The 17,983-nt window shown below is 43.9% G+C and overlaps 1 protein-coding gene across 1 annotated transcript; it reads right to left on the bottom strand.

The window, feature by feature from the left end:
* Nucleotides 1-696: 696 nt before the first annotated feature.
* On the bottom strand, nt 697-3,819 carry avpr1aa (arginine vasopressin receptor 1Aa). Its single transcript, XM_047034678.1, is given in 3 exon segments — nt 697-1,984; nt 2,570-3,406; nt 3,409-3,819. Coding segments are annotated over 3 exon segments (1,170 nt in total). The 5' UTR covers nt 3,449-3,819; the 3' UTR covers nt 697-1,691.
* Nucleotides 3,820-17,983: the final 14,164 nt, after the last annotated feature.

Here is a 17,983-nt window from a genome sequence, read left to right as displayed (position 1 = left end):
CTTTAGGGTGACCCAAGTCTGGAATGTATTAAGGGGTCAGTGCTGTTGCATTGTTTGGCCAAAAAGTGGTGTTCTGAAGTTGGAAGCCTTGAGCCACATTCCCATATTGCTGAGATAAATGCAATGTTACCCAATGTGTCACCCCCGGCGTCCTGGATCCCTAATTCATGTTACTTTGTTTCTATAATAACAGAGACGAGACATGAATGAAAGTTTGAAAGAATGAAACTTAAGTATTTTCAGAATTGTTTAAACTTTTCAGTGACATTCATTTTTATTGCAATATGCGAACAAGCATAGCCAGATACAGAGGAAATTGAATGCAGTACAAACATCAAATAGCTTTACCTTAATTACCTGTATTTACAGATAGGAAAAAAGGGCTTATATACATATACACAAAGATAAATATTATATTTTGTATCAATAATTTTTTCTTTTTTAGGCCCTTTGTAAATGACACCTTGCATACATTTACAGCACATTGATACAATATGGCACAGGGCCATGTCCATGCACTTAGACCCATGCCAATGGGCTTCACAAAGTCCAGACATCCGGAAATGTTTCTGTGGTTTTGACGTGGCGTGTGTGGAATGTGTGTTCTTTCAAACCATGTTTATGTGGAAGTACTGGGAGGAGTCAGAGATACAGTGTGGCCTCCACTCCTGACCCAAACCACTCCCCCCCCCCCCCCCCCCCCCCCCGCTCTTACAGTTACATGCTGAGCCCCCCCCTCTCTCTCTCTCTCTCAGACACGCACGTATATACAACCATACACGGAAATTTGAGTTATTCTCAAGAGTCACATCTGTTCTGTTTGAAGATGCTAAAGACTATAAAGAAAGAGATGGAATTTCACTGTCAACCATCGAACGATGGGTATGACATTGGAGAACCAATGACCATTGATTTAGGAGCTAAGAACAGGAAATCAAACTACAACTGTTAAGACACCTTCGTGTCCTCCTACTGTCAGTGTCTGGGAAACGTGTGTGGAAGAATAGTGTTCAACACACCAGCCTGGGGGTCCACTGCTTCACTACTGCCTGTGTGGCTCTGTAAACAGTTCAGCTTCAGTAGTTTGTTCAGGCTGGATCTGCCCATTGGGGGCGAGTTCAACACAAACACTTGAAATTAGCATTCATGCACTATAGGCCTACAATGGGTGAATACGTTCTTGACTGACTTATTGGTGTTTGGGTTAGTTTCCAATCAAACGGCACCCAAAGAGAATTACTGATTACAAAAGCCACTATGTTTTAGTTATCTCATAGTTATCTGGAGTCAGGTCTGAGCTCAGCTGGATAAATTCCAAGACTGTCACAGAAATCAACGTATAGCAATACTGGGAATGACGCAACACTGACCTGTCTACATGCACATATAAACTCTTTAAAACACATTTTAATGTTAAGATTTGATGGTTTCCCAATTGAAAAAGGTATCGAGCATTTAGTGGCCAGTGCTAATGGCAATAAAATGATCGTCCAATAAAGTGTACTTTTATAGCACACCTTCCACCACTCAAACCTTAGCTTTTGTTTCACAAAGTGATGATTTTGTGATTTATTTTCTTCAGACTGAACAACTGCTTAATAGCTTTTGTTGGACATATCACTTCCAACATGACGTGGTACCTCTAAGTCAATTCAAGTAAATAAATAAGCTATATTATGATTTTCTCTGCTTCATTCGGCCTGAATGGACGGAATGGATGACTTTGGGGAATTGTCCAGCTCTTTCCACGTTCCCGAGCTGCATGTTGGACTCCTGGTAGTCATTTTAGTCAAGAGTGTAGTCCTTCGAAGGCTGCTGTCGGAGTCCTCCTTCTTAAAGCTGTGGTGTATTTTGTGACAGCAGGGGAAGCAGTGCGCGAAGTCCTGCAGAAGGTGGCCGCTAAAGATCATGTATATCCACGGGTTACAGCAGCTGTTGAGGCTCGCGAGGAGTGCGGACAGAGTGACCGCGGTGTTTTCTGAATCTGAGGGGGGAGGGGGGGAGGGGGGGGGGTTGACGGAGAAAACAAAATTAGACATATAGCTCTTGCTAAATCAACATTGGTGAAGAGAGTTTACGCCTGTCTTTTAATTTCCGAACACAGTTGATGTTTCGTGCGTAAAAATGCAAGATGGATACGTCAGGGAATGGTTACTCATATAAATACACCAAGAATTCTTTCAGTTTTTATAGTTTTCATTCAGATGATGCCAACAGGCAATGCAATATTCAGATTCAGCGAAAAGAAGCGAGGTGTAGGTTACGTTTTGTTTTCTTCACGAAATGTCACTTTCTGAATTAACGGCAGTTAGTTCACATCAACAAATACTCGATGTTTATATTCAACACTTGATATTCATAATTAGGATTAATATTTGGTGAACCAGATGTTGTGTATAACTGTATTACGTAGGCCTATAATTAAATTAGCGTCAAATGCTTCCCCCCTATATTTTCTTAAAATATTTTCCATATCAAACATTGCATGCGTTGGGTAATAAACACTTTGGTTTGTACCTATCAAAAAAATGGACAAAGCTGTTTAATTAATAAATCAATAAACCCTTACCATCCCAGAGAAAGTTTTCATCCCACACCGACCACATCTGAACGATAAAGAAGGGTGCCCAGCAGACGATGTATGCCAAAACAATCACAAAAGTCATTTTGACAGTTCTCAACTTTGCTCTGGATATATTGGTGACACTGCTCACCGAATTCTTCCCAATGAGACCATTTTTTGACGCACCAGAGACTGACTTCCTTGTCTTGTATTTGATGTTCTTCCAAATACTGTGGCAAATGAACCCGTAGCATATCATCAGAATAGACACGGGAATAAGGAAAATGCCAACGGTTATCCAAGTGATGTACGCCCTTACGCCCCACGGCTCTATAAAGTGAGCCCAGCAGTCGTAGACTTCCGAGCCGTTCTTGATCTCGCTAAGGGAGAAAATGAAGTACTGTGGCATGCTGAGGACCAGGCTGCACATCCACGTGCTGATAATCATGATGTGGGATCGCTGCGTTGGTTGCTGGAGGGTCTTCAGAGGGTGACAGATGGCGATGTAACGATCCAGGGTCATCATCACCATCATGTAGGTGGAAGCGAACATGCCCAGCACCTGCAGGTGCTTCACTATCCGGCAGAGGAAATCTGGCCCGTAGAAACGATAGGTGATCTCCCAGCAAAGTTGCGGCAGGACCTGGAAAAAAGCGACGACGAGGTCTGCAAGACTCAAATGTTTTATAAAGAGGTGCATCCTCGATGTCTTTTTCTTGGTGTTGTACATCGCCAGCAAAACACTGACATTCCCTATCACAGCTACCACAAAGGTGATACTCAGGACAGTTATTTCGATTTTAGCCACCTCTTCATTCCTTCCATATGGGTCGCTCCCGTTGGGGTGGACGGTAGAATTTCCATGGATTTCCATCGTTTGTTCATCCGTGGGACTGAATAGCAGGGACTGGTTCATTCCGTTGAACAAGAGCGCATGGACAGACGCGTGCATGGCACTGCCCCGCTCTGCACACTCTGGCCTCGGCTGCAGGGCCAGAGGTGCAATGTTGAGTGGTTCTCCGTCAAAGGCTTTACCTAACTGAGGAGGAGAAAGGTTCTCCAACGAACTCCTCGTGCTTAGAGCAGTTCCTCGGCTTTTAAAGGCAAATCAAATTACAGCCGCCACGCGCAGAGCAGTCTTAGCTTAACCAACCATACCCGAGTATTCTCCAGCAGGCAACCAGTCAGAGAGCACAAAACCAGCCACGGCCTCCGTCTCTTAACATAATATTTCCATACAATACAGAAAGGGATGTTTGTGTGTGGCTGCAGGGGCGGTTCTACACGGGGGCTTACAGGGGCCAGTGCCCCTGTAAAAATGTCCCTGTCTCCCCCTGTGGCCCCCCTGAGCTGACTGATTTTATTTTATTTTTACACGTTTTTCTTTCTCTAGTAGTCATCATGAAATGAGGAAGGGACATTGCAGCCTTTTTTGCCCCAGTAAATAAAAAAGTGAGAGAAACATATCAAGGTATTGAAAGAGCTGAGGAGTTGGAATAAGGAGAGCCAGAGCTGTTTGTATGATTTTAATGTAAAGAAAAATTTAAGTTATTAATGTTTAAATATAATTTGTTTCCCTTTTGTAATGTGCCCCTCTGATTGGTCCCCCCCAGTAAAATTGATTTAGAACCACCACTGTGTGGCTGGAAGTTGATTGGATCCTCCGCTAGCGAGTAAAGTGAATCATTGGTGCATTCCCTCATTGCCTTAAAATACATATACATTTTATTTTAAGCAGGGCTAGATTATCCAAATCAATTGATCCACTGGAACGATTAGAAATGTATTTGGAGCACTGAGCACTCTGCAACACTTGAAGGTGAAATTACTTTTTTTTAGGAAGCTTGAAGATGAAGTCGAATGTCTATCTCACTAAATTTAAGTCAATCAAGACATGTTTTCTTGACAATTAGCTGTCAAACCGTTCATCTCTAAATATTTCGAATGTAGTCAAGCAAATGACCTAACAATTTCATTATAAACAGCAAAATCACAGTCACATTAACATTTTTATGTAACCCTAAATATATAATGTAACATTTGTATGAAACTCAAACAAGCCATGTCTTGCATGTGCACAAACCTGCCCTCTTACATGGACTTCATTACATGTTATGTGGAATATTCAGTTCACAAAGGCAACATTCGAGTTACTGATTCAGTCAGACATGGGAATGACATTGGTATTGAAACCAGAATGTTGGCTGAGAAAGCCTGTGTTCAGCACTGTTACATTTCACTGTAGTCCTCTATGTACAGCCAGGACATTGATGGACTGTTTGAAGCTAGATGTCAAAAGTGATGTTCTCAAAGTTATTTGATGCTGGCTCTATTTGGGGTTTAAGTCATTGGTTAATAAGTTTCGATTAATGTGTGATGGCAGTAGAAATGACCAAATATAGATGCACTATGCAAGATGAGTAATCAATATACCAGTTTTCCAAATATTCCAGCTGTCAGGGTTATTAGAATTGTGTGTGGTTAGAATTTCGCAGAATGGTCACATACAAAGAACATTGTATTGTTTAAGACATTCTTTTGTATTTTGGTACTAGCTTTACACCCAAAGTATCTCTCTTTACAACCACCCCTGATGTTTGGCAGTATCGTCATCCTGCCTGACGACAGGCCCGGCTAGCCTCCTCTTCTCTCTTTCTCTCCCTCCATTCTGACTCACTCTTTCTCTCTTTCCATTTTGCCCTTCTCTATTTCTCTCCCTCCATTCTACCTCCTTATCTTTCCTCTTCTCTGGCCTTGATTAGGTAACTCCCTGTCCCGCAAATACCACCACATTGCCTTTTGTGTTAGAGGTTCTCTGTGTCTGATTGTCCCGATTGACGCCAGAGTGTTCTCAAAATGACCCCTCAAATGTCAGCAGCAATGAGGAACTTGCGTACTGGAAATGTTGCAACATTTTGTGACCGTTTGGTTGTTCAATGGGTCAGGCCCATGTGGTTGTGATGAGATGGGTCAGGCCCATGTGGTTGTGATGAGATGGGTCAGGCCCATGTGGTTGTGATGAGATGGGTCAGGCCCATGTGGTTGTGATGAGATGGGTCAAGCCCATGTGGTTGTGATGAGATGGGTCAGGCCCATGTGGTTGTGATGAGATGGGTCAGGCCCATGTGGTTGTGATGAGATCCGCCATGTGCCTGGGCTGGCCCCCTCCCCAAACTCCACAGCCAAACATCTCAGGTCCTTCAGACAACATCTCTTGTCAACGACGCAACCTACAGCTTCTGTTCACACAGGAACCTCGCCCTACATTTCCTCTCGCTTAAATTGGCTTACAGGAATGGTTAAGCTTTCTGTCTAATCGCTTGCCATACTTTCCGCAATCTTCCCATCAGATCCCCAGGAGAGGGGGAAAATCCGGTTGCCACCGGAGATGTTGCGCAGCCCCCAGACTGTCTCTCTGTGGGGGTCGCTGTTGTTTGGGCTGGCTTGCCGGAGGTAGGGGGTGCTTGTTTCCTTGGCTTACCCTCCTTCACCCTGTTCACTGGCTCAGTTGTATAGCCGGTGCTGTAGGCCAGGAGACAGCAGTCAGGCGGAGAGCTCCTGTTAAGCTCCTCCAGCCTGGTGCGACCAGGGCTGGATGGTGGTGTTCATGTCCACAGGTTCAGAGGGGACACAGGGTCTGTTATTATGCCTTCAGGCTCTTTGTGTTTCATTAGCAAAGTAACCTGTTGTGTCTGTTCCATGTCCTGCTCACAGGGTGCGTGACTTCTCCGCGGGTTCGAGGATAGACTGTCCTCACTACTTGGCACTTTGGATTATATATTGATCAGTTCCTCAGCATCGAGGCAAATTTAGAGTTTGGGGTTGTAGACGTTTGCTAAAGTGTTTTTATCTAGTTTCTTTCTCAGAAGAATGTGATGCAATCCAATGTCCAGAGCAAAAACATTTTTGTACTGTTGATGAAGTTAAGATTATGTATGCAAGTCCTGTCAGTTTAGCTGTGCCTTTAAATATGACAAAGTTCTTATTCTATTTAGTCAGCATGACATGTTAATTTTCCATTTCTATGCAGAGTGCCAGGATGGAATGAGAAAGTAGTTGTTTAAAATGTAAAAAACAAACCCCTTTCTTTCAGACAAAAAAAACGCTGCTCCATTCCAATTAAATGTCATTAGTTGAATAAACAATAATACAGCCAGTATATTTAGGAGTTTATTTATTTAGTTGTTTTGCATTCGTAACAGACTTTGTACAAAGAACCCCCCCCCCCCCCCCCCCCCCCCCGCTGAGGGGTCCTAAAGGTATCTGTGTTCACGGACCACTTGCTGGGGGTGATTCATGGGGCCTCAACATGACCTCTGACCCCGCTGAAGGACTGGAACAACAAGTAAGCGCTGCAGGCCACAAGGAGTCATAAAGGAGTTATCATTTACATTTGACTGAACTTCATATTTCCTTTTTAAAAAGCAAAGTTAACTGTAAAACCAATGTCAACCACACTGTCTGCCAAGGCAATAACGTTTTTTCTTATGAAGTCCAAATCAAATAGGAAAATTAATTCTCTTTTTTTATGAGGTTGGTTGACAGACAGTCAGAGTTCATTCTGGCCTTCTTACCCATAAATTACAGGTTACATAAGTTTTATATACGTTTTCCATTTGCCAACAGGTGCCATATGGATGCTTTAGCAAACAGGACATTAGATTTTATAACCATTAGTTGGTATGCCTGCTGTGTTAGCACTTATGCAATCAATACTCCTCTGGCATAATGAAAACTTCGTCTCAGACACTCCTATTTGTAGACATCGACTTTCTTTGTATGTTTAAGACTTTTAAAGGCCACTGTGGTCGTCATGGCCAGTCAACAACTTGTTATCTACAAATAGTTGCATAACAGTATATAGGTGCTCTTGTAGACCAGTAAGTTAGTACTGTATATGGCATTACTGAACAGACATTGGCAAAGGCCTGATTTGTTTTAAATTGCGTCTTTTTTGTCGCTCTTGTTGTGGACAAACCAAGGTTAATATCTCTCCACAGACAGTTCAAATCCTCTCTTAATTAACACATGTTCTGTTGTTCTTTAGGGGAATAGAAACCCGTTTTCTCCTGTAATTATGAAATATTTAGAAGAACATTCTTCTAATGTTGTTCTTTACATGGTGCTTTCACTGAATAAGTAATTTAATTGACTTCCTAGTACGAACTGTAAGCCGTGTGGAAGAATTATGATTTCCTTTGTACCAGTGTTTTTTTCCGTAATCAGTAGAACTATTTTGATACTAGTTACTTACATTCTTATGCTCATGCACTCATAGCAACCTGTAATCAAGCCATTAGCTGCAGTCAGACACATTTACAAGGAATAGAAACAATTTGATCCTGAAAACTTGAGAAGACCTAAACGACGCAACAATCCACGCAGTCGCCGTGGGAACATTTGAACAGGTCAACAACCTTTCTAACGAGTGCTTACTGGGACACAAATGTCAATTGTCCCTTTCAAACCAACATTATGAACATATTTGCTTTACAAACATCCTTCAGTGTGACAGCTAAACTGGGCCACTAAAAATAGCGAGCCAAGGCGATGGCCCATAAAGTTTCAATGAAACGTTGAAAATGTCAGAGGCCGTTGCCATCGGTAACCACTGTCTGTCAGTTGTACTTGACCTGCGTCTGACTGTCAGTCTCACACGATCATGTGACTCCGTTCCCACCCAATAACAATACCAATACAAAAACCAACTGCATGTTCATCGTTTCTTCCAGGTGATGTGAGCACCTTCCAGTGTGGCGGGATGCAGTTTCTTGGTTTGGGGTTTACTATTTCAGTTTCAGAGAAGAAGAAAGAGTCTACGAGTAGATGATATATTCAACCGATGAAGCCAAGACATCATCTCATTTTGATGTTAGATCAAAATAAACCTAATCCTCCTTTGACGTGTTATCTGAAAGGTTCTTTGATTATACTCAGTCGATTAGGTGAATGTTTTTGTTGTAGAGATATGAAGCTTGTTGAATTGACACAGAAACATTCGAAATATGTCATTCATCAACAATGGAAACAACTGGCAATAATCTATTTTCCAAGATCAACAACTCTCAACTATTTGATGGATGGGCTTCATGGAAAGTCTCTGAGGTGTTTGTGTGTGTGGCGTAAGTGTGTGTGATGCAATGCAGATTCTGGTTTAAATCAGGGGGGGGACTCATGGGGAAACCATGTGCAATCCACAACTAATAATTCATCAGCGAAGAGACAGTAATGTCCTCGTGAGTCTGGCCTCTTCTGATCTCCCTCACTGAACTGAGACAGTGCTACCCTGGTACTAAACATCACAGTGTGTTTACGTTGCTAACCCGTCTATCTCCTGGAGACAGACGGCCACTAACACACGGTTGGTGAAGGTCAATGATACTGCAATGATACACACACACACACAGGCGCACACACACACACAGGCGCACACACAGACGCACACACACAAGCACTCACTCACACACAGGCGCACACACACACACACACAGACGCTCACACACACACAAGCGCTCACACACACAGGCGCACACACACACAGGCACACACACACACACACAGACGCACACACACAGACACACACAGACGCACACACACGCAGACACACACGCACGCTGCATGTTTGCATGCACAGACACACGCGGCCAGCCTTGCCAGAGACGTGCTGAAGCTGACAGGTTTCTCACTGCACAGCAGAGCTATCTGAAGTGGACTGTGACAAGCATTAGGGCATGCGGTGCTGTATGGCCAGCTGACCAATCAGGAAATGAAGGGAGATAGGGAGAGAAATCTGTGTGTGTGAGCCTCACCTGATCCACACACATCCAGTACCTAGACATTCCACATGAATGTTCCATTGCACACACCTGGGGGTTAGGTCGATATCCCTGTGTTTTATTAAAGCTCTACATCATTGTCCCCCAGGGGACTCCAGCTCTGAGGGGGCTGAGTCTGGTTGTCGTGCGTCGACCAACGGGGTCACGACTGCAGCGCCTCGCTGAGAGCTGGAGGGAAAACAGACACAAGCCGTCTGAGTTTGGGGCCGCGGAGGAGATAATGGTAACAAGGACACTCTAGCATGGCCTTTCAGCCAGTTAAAATACCCTCCCTCCCTCTGTCCCTCCCTCCGTCCCTCCCTCTCTTCCCCCCTCCATTTGTCTGTCAGTCAGTCTGTCTCCACTTCTCTCTTAGTGTGGAGTTCTTCACGCTGTTGTGAAAAGATTTTAGCGGGAGCACACAAAGAATTTCTTTCTAAGTAGATCATCTCTTGAACAAGGTTTACCGAAACCGAGTTTGCACTTTTCTTTTCCAGCGGCTAAGAAAAGTTAAACACAACTAGCCACAGTCTCTACCTCAGTAGAATCAAACACGGTGTGTGAATCAGGACTCAGACATTTACAGTATATCAGCGATGTGTATATATGTATATCTATAGTATATGTACAGTAGATGTACAGTAGATGTACAGTAGACGTACAGTAGGTGTACAGTAGATGTACAGTAGATGTACAATAGACGTACAGTGGATGTACAGTAGGTGTACAGGAGATGTACAGTAGATGTACAGTAGACGTACAGTAGACGTACAGCAGACGTACAGTAGACGTACAGTAGATGCACAGCAGACGTACAGTAGATGTACAGTAGATGTACAGTAGACGTACAGTAGATGTACAGTAGATGTTTACAAGTAGAAGCCCAACGGCTGGTGATCTTTTTTGTAAAAATGTTTGAAGATCCGTAGAACACGTATCTTCCCAACCTCTTCTAAAAAAGACTGTGACAGTTACAGTTACAGCCAACTAAAGCACAACAATATACCGAGCAAGTTGTTTCCAGTGGAGTAGCCAGGATCTCTGGCCCCCGTGTCATCCACACGGGCAGTCCTCACCTGACAGGGACTTGCCACTTCTTATCATGTGGGTGAAAAAGCAGCCCTCGTGCAGTCTGGGACACTGCTGCCTGCACACGCTGGTCTGCAGAGTGCTGCTCTGTACGATACACTCCAGAGAGCCAGTCTGCCCAGGACCAAGGCCAAGATTGTAAAGGATCTACAGAAATAAAGTTTTATTATTTATTATTATTATTATTAAGGCCTGCTGTGTTCTTCTCTGAGCTTGAAGATGGTTGGATCACCATCAGGATTGTTCGCTCACGCAAGACGTCTGAGGCCAGATCTGTCATCCAAGTGCATTCCCAAGAGTTTTTCTAGAAACACTGTTGTTTTCTTTCACTCCGAATTCCACAATTCACTTATGAGCTTGTCTGAGTCTGACTCATTCACACAAAATTAAACTTGTTTGGGTTTTGTGAAGTGTGTGTCAGACAGGGGGTCTGTCTCTGGAAGAAAGAGGTTGAAAATGTCTTGAGTGTGTTTATATCTTGCTTATCAGAATGGACGTGGATATCCCCAGAATATTTATTTATCTTCTCATGTGCTAGACCAGGGTTCCCCAATTAGATGTCCAAAAGGGCCAAATTTGGTCAGGCATGCCAAGCCAAGGGCCAACATGTTAGTTTTTGTGTCATTTTAATGCACAGATGTTCCTTCTATTATGATTGTATAACTATTGTATGAATGTATCAATATTAGTAGCGGTGTTGGGAGTTACGCGAAGAAAAAAAGCACTCTTGAAACAAAATAAGTCTAAAACCAACGATTTCATTATGAAATGCCCCTGGAGCATATTCTGTGCAAACAGTCAGCAAACAAAAGTCCAGCAAACACAACAGACAGCTGTTCCATGTCGGGTCAGTCACAGGACGAGTCTATTGCTAATGAGAATGCTTCCGTTTTCCTCAAATTGGTGATATGACTGGAAAAACACTCCTCCGCTAAAACTTTGACTCTTGGTTTCCATGTTAGCCGACAGCGGCACTTGTTAAACAGCTCAACAACCTTTATTGGGATTTTTTCCTCTTGGTTTAAAACTTCGGCAGCCATCCTTGTCGATTGGACATTGTTTAATTAACTCTGCATCGGTGAACTGCTTCTTAGCTCTTGCAAGCTTCCAAGAAACGTGTAACGAGGCAGATGTTGCGCTCTCTTGTGCCGATGATGTTATACGCATAGTTAAAACCGAGTGCTTGTATGATGTTATCATGCTTGAATTTTTTGGTTTGTGAAAGTCAGATCTTTCTGGGTAGTTTGCATTAAAACTGGCAGCATTAATAGAGTTAGCTGTCAGCGCGGGCCAAACATTCGGCTCTTGAGGGCCGGGGGCGGGGAGGGGGGGGGGGTGAGCGAAATCATGTTAGGTGGGGCGGAGCTAAACCCCCAACTGTCATCCATTTACATTACATTTAGTGATTTAGCAGGCGCTCTTATCCAGAGCGACTTACAGTAAGTACAGGGACATTCCCCCGAGGAAAGTAGGGTGAAGTGCCTTGCCCAAGGACACAATGTAATTTGGCACAGGCAGGAATCGAACCAGCAACCTTCTGAATACTATCCCGACTCCCTAACTGCTCAGCCACCTGACATCCTCTTCATCCTCTCCTCATCTCCTCATCCTCAAAAAAACACAAACCGCTGCAACAACAAAAAACGTTATGGTTGACCTTTTTCGAACAGACAAATAAAATATGACAGTGAGTTTCCTGGACGGCTGCAGAACATCTGTCTGTGCGGTTGGGATGGAAAGCCTGGGATTCATCTGAGAGGGTGGCAGTTTGATACCAAAGTAGGTCACTGCACACTTGAGGAGGTCCTCCAAAAACAGCTTGTGGAATCCAGCGCCGTTCCTGTAGTAAGGGGCCAGCGGCAGATTTCAACCGTGACTTAGACCCTGTAAACACAGCCAGTCAGTCTGTCGCAGGGTTTGTTGTGGGCACACCGCTTGACAGAGTATGGTGATAGATTTATGAATTTCGTTGGAGAATGTTGATAAGGAGGGTGCCATGTTTAGTGTAATGCCGCTGTTGATTATTTTCCCAACCCACAGGATTGTTTTCATTGCCAGGTCTCAGACAGAGGGAAATGGAGGTCTATTCTATGAGTGAACACCTCAAACTCGTTGTTTTAAGGGGACACTAATGTAGTGTCTACATTATTACACTTGGGCTCTGGGTTTTACATTAAAAAAAAACCCTGGGGCCATGAGACCTCAGGTCACAGGAGTTTTAAATGAACCGTAACGTTTTAACGGATGCTGTTATTTCTACATGACTGGTAGGAACAAGATAGCTGGGCACTCTACAGTACGATCCTTGATGGTGTGAATGATGTGTGGTTCTGTTTACATGCTGAGTGCGTGTTAAGGTTTTAAAAGGCCCCAAAATGACAGCCGTAAAGATGGTCTAAAGAGATCGCATCAACGTGTCTGATGCTGGTCTCTCCCTCCTGCTGGTCTCTCCCTCTGCAGGGTTTGTTGACGTGGAAGTGGATTAGGGGATTACACCAATACTCAGTGAAATGTTGGGCTTCACAGAGGACAGCGTTTCTATAAGCAGATAATTTAGCGCCGCGCTGCTGCAGAATCGCTTCACTTCGTTGAGCATCGCCAGTTTTTAATTAAAAGCCTGAACCAATAACGTTTTCAATGTCACACACCTATTTCCATTTCAACTTCAGAACCACTTAACCTGAGCCCATGTTTTGAAAACGATGTGCCAAACTTTATTTTATTCGATTTCCGCCAGGTAGTATTTATGCATTCTGGTGGTGCTGTTGAGAACTGGGCAATGATGTGTAGTGTGCCAGCCAGATTACAGCCACCAATCATGAATAAGTTACCATCTCATAGGCGTTTGCACCGTGAAGTTGGTGCCATCCCCTGGGGCTCTACTGTCCCCTCTCACGTGATCCCCTCCCTGCCTCCCGAGGCCCTGGCTGCCAGCCTCTCCACGCCTCTCTCCTGCCTGTTCTCTCCTCCCAGGGCCTGGCCCTGGCCCAGCCTCTCCACGCCTCTCTCCTGCCTGTTCTCTCCTCCCAGGGCCAAGCGGGGCAGGCTGGAAGGCCGTTGATAAGGAGGAGGTATTTTAATGAAGCGTGAACTGCATCACTTGAACTTGTGACCTCACACTGCAAAGTTACTGCAGATCCACCCTGGTTGGGACCACGGTATCATGCAGCCACTGTTGCTGTTCTCTGCATTCATGCTCACACGCACACACACACACACCCGTGTGTGGTATTTTTGCGCTTCACACACACACACACACACACGCACACACACTCGCACACACACGCACACACACACGCACACACTTCACTCAATAAATGCTCCTGATACAAAGTACTGTGCATCGCACATCAACACAGACAGACAATAAAGGTTTTTCTTGTGGAAAAAACATCACTCTGTAATTGTGAAGATGGGTAATGATTATGGATTTAATGAGACTTGTAATCACTTTTCTAGTGTATGCTATATTACTGGAAACCATATCAGTATAAACTATATTATTGGAAACCAGATGCAAAGCTGTTGACTGATTATTGAGATCCCTCGACAATGGTAGAATAAATATGTGTATCCTTCCATAAAGAACCAGGAAGGCTCAGCTATAACTTCTGAGACATATTTGTAGCCTTACGCCCAGGAGCCTAGTGCAGCTGGCTGTTCAAGGTCAGAGAGGACCTAAACTGGGAGAATTGTCTATGAAGGAAAGTACCTGGAATTTGAATCCACTAGGACCCACTGGGTAAGAATTCCTAATGTCTATGTAACCAACAAATATCGTACCATATTACCATACAATGAGGAGATGACTATGAAAGTGAAATGTCCGGAGAAAACTTCAGTCTGATCCTGGGATCAAGTTCACGTTCTATTGGGAATCTTTGTTACCTGAGAACCAATAAAACACTTTACATCAACCCTGCTGAGTTCCAGTAGCCTGACGTTGTCATACTCATAATTCTAGTCAGAATATGAGTCTGAGAACTCTCCGTTGGGCTTTGACTACGGGGCCTGTTTCAAACGAGCCTGGAAAACAAATGCTTCTTCGCTCAATTGGATAGATCTACAACCAATCAGAGCAACAGAGTATGTGACGTATGTCAAGCGCCTCATAGTTGTTCTCAACAGAACTAAACTGAGAGGCAGCTAAATCTTTACTGACTAAACTGCAAGCAGACTTGAAGTATGCTTGAAGAATGAATACAAACGATTTTTGCCTGTGTTGTAAAATTCATCTAAGGGTAGGGGGAGTACTTGTTCACACGTCAACCTTTTTGAGCAAAACAATAAAGGGCAATGCATATACGAACAAGTTCTCCATTTAGGATTACAACTCCACAAAAGAAAAGGAGAAACCACAATGGCCACTGGGTTTTCATTGTGTCCCATCTTTTTCGCGACCATCGGGCCAGCTGATAAATTAAAGTTTTACCGAATCCCGTAGGAAGGACTGCAAAAACATATTTTCCATTGACAAATGCCTTGATTGCGTCTCTCTGTTCCTCTTTCAAAATTGATGCGCTGTCGATGTCTTCTAAAACAGACTCAATGGCAGAATCATAACATCCCAGATCTCCAGCGGTAGCCATGTTTGTTCAAAACGAATTCAACTTAAGCGCTCTTTTGTGTCGTGGGTGATTACGTTACTGTTGATCATCTGTCCATCATCGTATAAAGCCCGCCCTGGCAATTTCATTGGTTCGCCCAGATTCTGGTTTTCTGTAGTTGGTCCCCAATACGAGACCCTCCAGACCCAACTTCCCGACCCAATTTTTTTTGTGGCGGGGAAAAATTGGGCTGGCAGCCAGGCTAGAGTTCCAGTGCTGTTTTTAAACTTTGAGAATTGATTAAAGACGTACAGAACATTTGTTACATCATCGTAAACCCCAATAATAAAAATAAATCAATGATATGGACATTCAATGTCCTCACACTAATCCTTCAAAATCCACACCTCTATGAATACTGGTGATTAATGATAAACTAAACACTAATGTATCAGAGACTGTTTTAGACGGCTGCCAGTAGAGTCGTCTGTTCTTGCCTAACTTGGACCGGGTGATCTGTGGCTCTTTAAAACAAATCACCTTATCGCTGTTGTCACGGTGACAGCTCCAGGACTTCCATACAGGGGTGGTCAACCTAGAGGAGCAGAATGAGAGCTGGGGAACTGCAGGATTACGTCAAATCAATTCAGCAAAGAGACTGGGGTCTATGCTAGCCTCCGTCGTCTGGATGTCTGTACAGCTGTCCGCGCTGAACGTAGAGTGTTCTGGGTGAACTTTGTTCTCAGAGTAACTGAATGGATTCCCAGAGGGTGTTTGATGAATAGAGCGTCAAGGCCTGGATTGGCTTCTGGCACAACTCTTTAAAACATACATTCATTACAAAGATGTATTTTTTATGGCAATGGGTTTAGACTGCTCGCTTGCGATCAGAGGTCTTGGTTTTCTCATGAATGTGTCCTTGTGGTATTCAACACAGGGTTTGTTCAGTTATTGAGTGAATTACTGTAATGAGCATTCCTGGTTTCATGCATTATTACCAAAGGGCAGACAAGTTAATTGCACAGTGTCTTAATGCTGACCAAGGAAGTAAATATTTACAGTAAAAACACACCAATAAATATTCTATGAGGGCTCTCTTGTTCTTGTTGCATCCTGCGGAATCAGTCCTACATGAAATGAGTTCATGTGAGACGTTTCCACTGTACGCTGACTGTACTACACAGATAAGCTGAAACTCATGTCATTCTACCATCAGACTGGAGAACTTGTCATGATAACACATTTTGAGACCTCATCTAATAAATCAATATTAGTCTGAAATTATATATATAATTATTATATATATTATTATTATAATAAAAAGGAGATTCTGTCAAACAAGTGGCATACTGTACAGATGGTGGAGGTGGGGAGAAAGAGAGAGAGAGATAGAGAGAGGGAGAGAGAAAGAGAGAGAGAGGGAGAGACAGAGAGACAGAGCGAGAGAGAGAGAGAGAGAGAGAGAGAGAGAGAGAGAAGTAGGGCTCAATTCCAAGGTGATAATGAGTTAAGAAAGGCCCTGTTCTGACACCGTTCAGCTTTCTATGGGTTAGGGTTAGGGGTTGTGATGTCTGTACTCTGTACACCCTCAGATGTGGTTCCCTTTAAAACCCCTGATATTATGTACCATGCACATCCTCCATGTATGTCTGCCTGTGTGTTTGCAATAGTGTTTGTTTGTGTGTGTGTGTGTGTGTGTGTGAGTGTGTGTGTGTGTGTTGGCACCTTATCAGTTCTGTCTTCCCCCAGGAAGGTGATTTAAAATGATAGAAACTCAAATCCTTTGCTTCACCATGCCACCATATCATCAGTCAAAATTAGGATCTGTTTCCAGACAGTCATGCAGAACAGCGTCCGTATCAAGCCAGTGGATGTCTATTCAGGTGGAGTTGATTCTCAGTGATTATTTAAGGCCTGACTGTGACACAGAGCAGTAAGCAGCAGGCCGCTGAGGGACCCACAGCATCAAGAAGGGGATTATAGTGACTGTTCATAATGCATAACTTTCACTCCTTTCTTTACTGTTATTGATTTTTTCATTGGATTAAACAGAATGCCCTCACCCATAACAATGAAAAATACAGAAAGGAATCCATATTCTTTTATAAATCCACAAATAAATGAACATTTCTACATTAAGATTTAATTATCAAAATCATGCATTTAAATAGCGTGATGCTACACACAATTCTGTCACGCTGTCATGGTTACAGTGACATGTTTGGGAAATTCTAATTGATAATTATCATGATGAAGTGACACAAATAATCTTCCTAATTTGAGCTTTATCATCATATACTGTATGATATGTTGTTATGTCCCCCCAGTCCTGTCAAGTGTTCGGTGTGTGTGTTTTGGCTCTGTGTCTTTTTTGTACAGGTGGCACCAATAACCCTCATTGCCAGTCATCCCTGACTCCTCCCTCCTGTCATTGCCAGTCATCCCTGACTCCTCCCTCCTGTCATTGCCAGTCATCCCTGACTCCTCCGTCCTGTCATTGCCAGTCATCCCTGACTCCTCCCTCCCGTTATCATGCCAGTCATCCCTGACTCCTCCCTCCTGTGATTATGCCAGTCATCCCTGACTCCTCCCTCCTGTTATCATGCCAGTCATCCCTGACTCCTTCCTCCTGTCATTGCCAGTCATCCCTGACTCCTCCCTCCCTTTATCATGCCAGTCATCCCTGACTCCTCCCTCCCGTGATCATGCCAGTCATCCCTGACTCCTCCCTCCTGTCATTGCCAGTCATCCCTGACTCCTCCCTCCCGTTATCATGCCAGTCATCCCTGACTCCTCCCTCTTGTTATCATGCCAGTCATCCCTGACTCCTCCCTCCCGTTATCATGCCAGTCATCCCTGACTCCTCCCTCCCGTTATCATGCCAGTCATCCCTGACTCCTCCCTCCTGTTATCATGCCAGTCATCCCTGACTCCTCCCTCCTGTTATCATGCCAGTCATCCCTGACTCC

This window comes from Hypomesus transpacificus, chromosome 14 (assembly GCF_021917145.1).
Source record: "Hypomesus transpacificus isolate Combined female chromosome 14, fHypTra1, whole genome shotgun sequence".
Lineage (NCBI taxonomy): Eukaryota > Metazoa > Chordata > Actinopteri > Osmeriformes > Osmeridae > Hypomesus > Hypomesus transpacificus.
The sequence above is the reverse complement of the archived record's forward strand: the minus strand, read 5'-3'. Positions and strand labels throughout refer to the sequence as shown.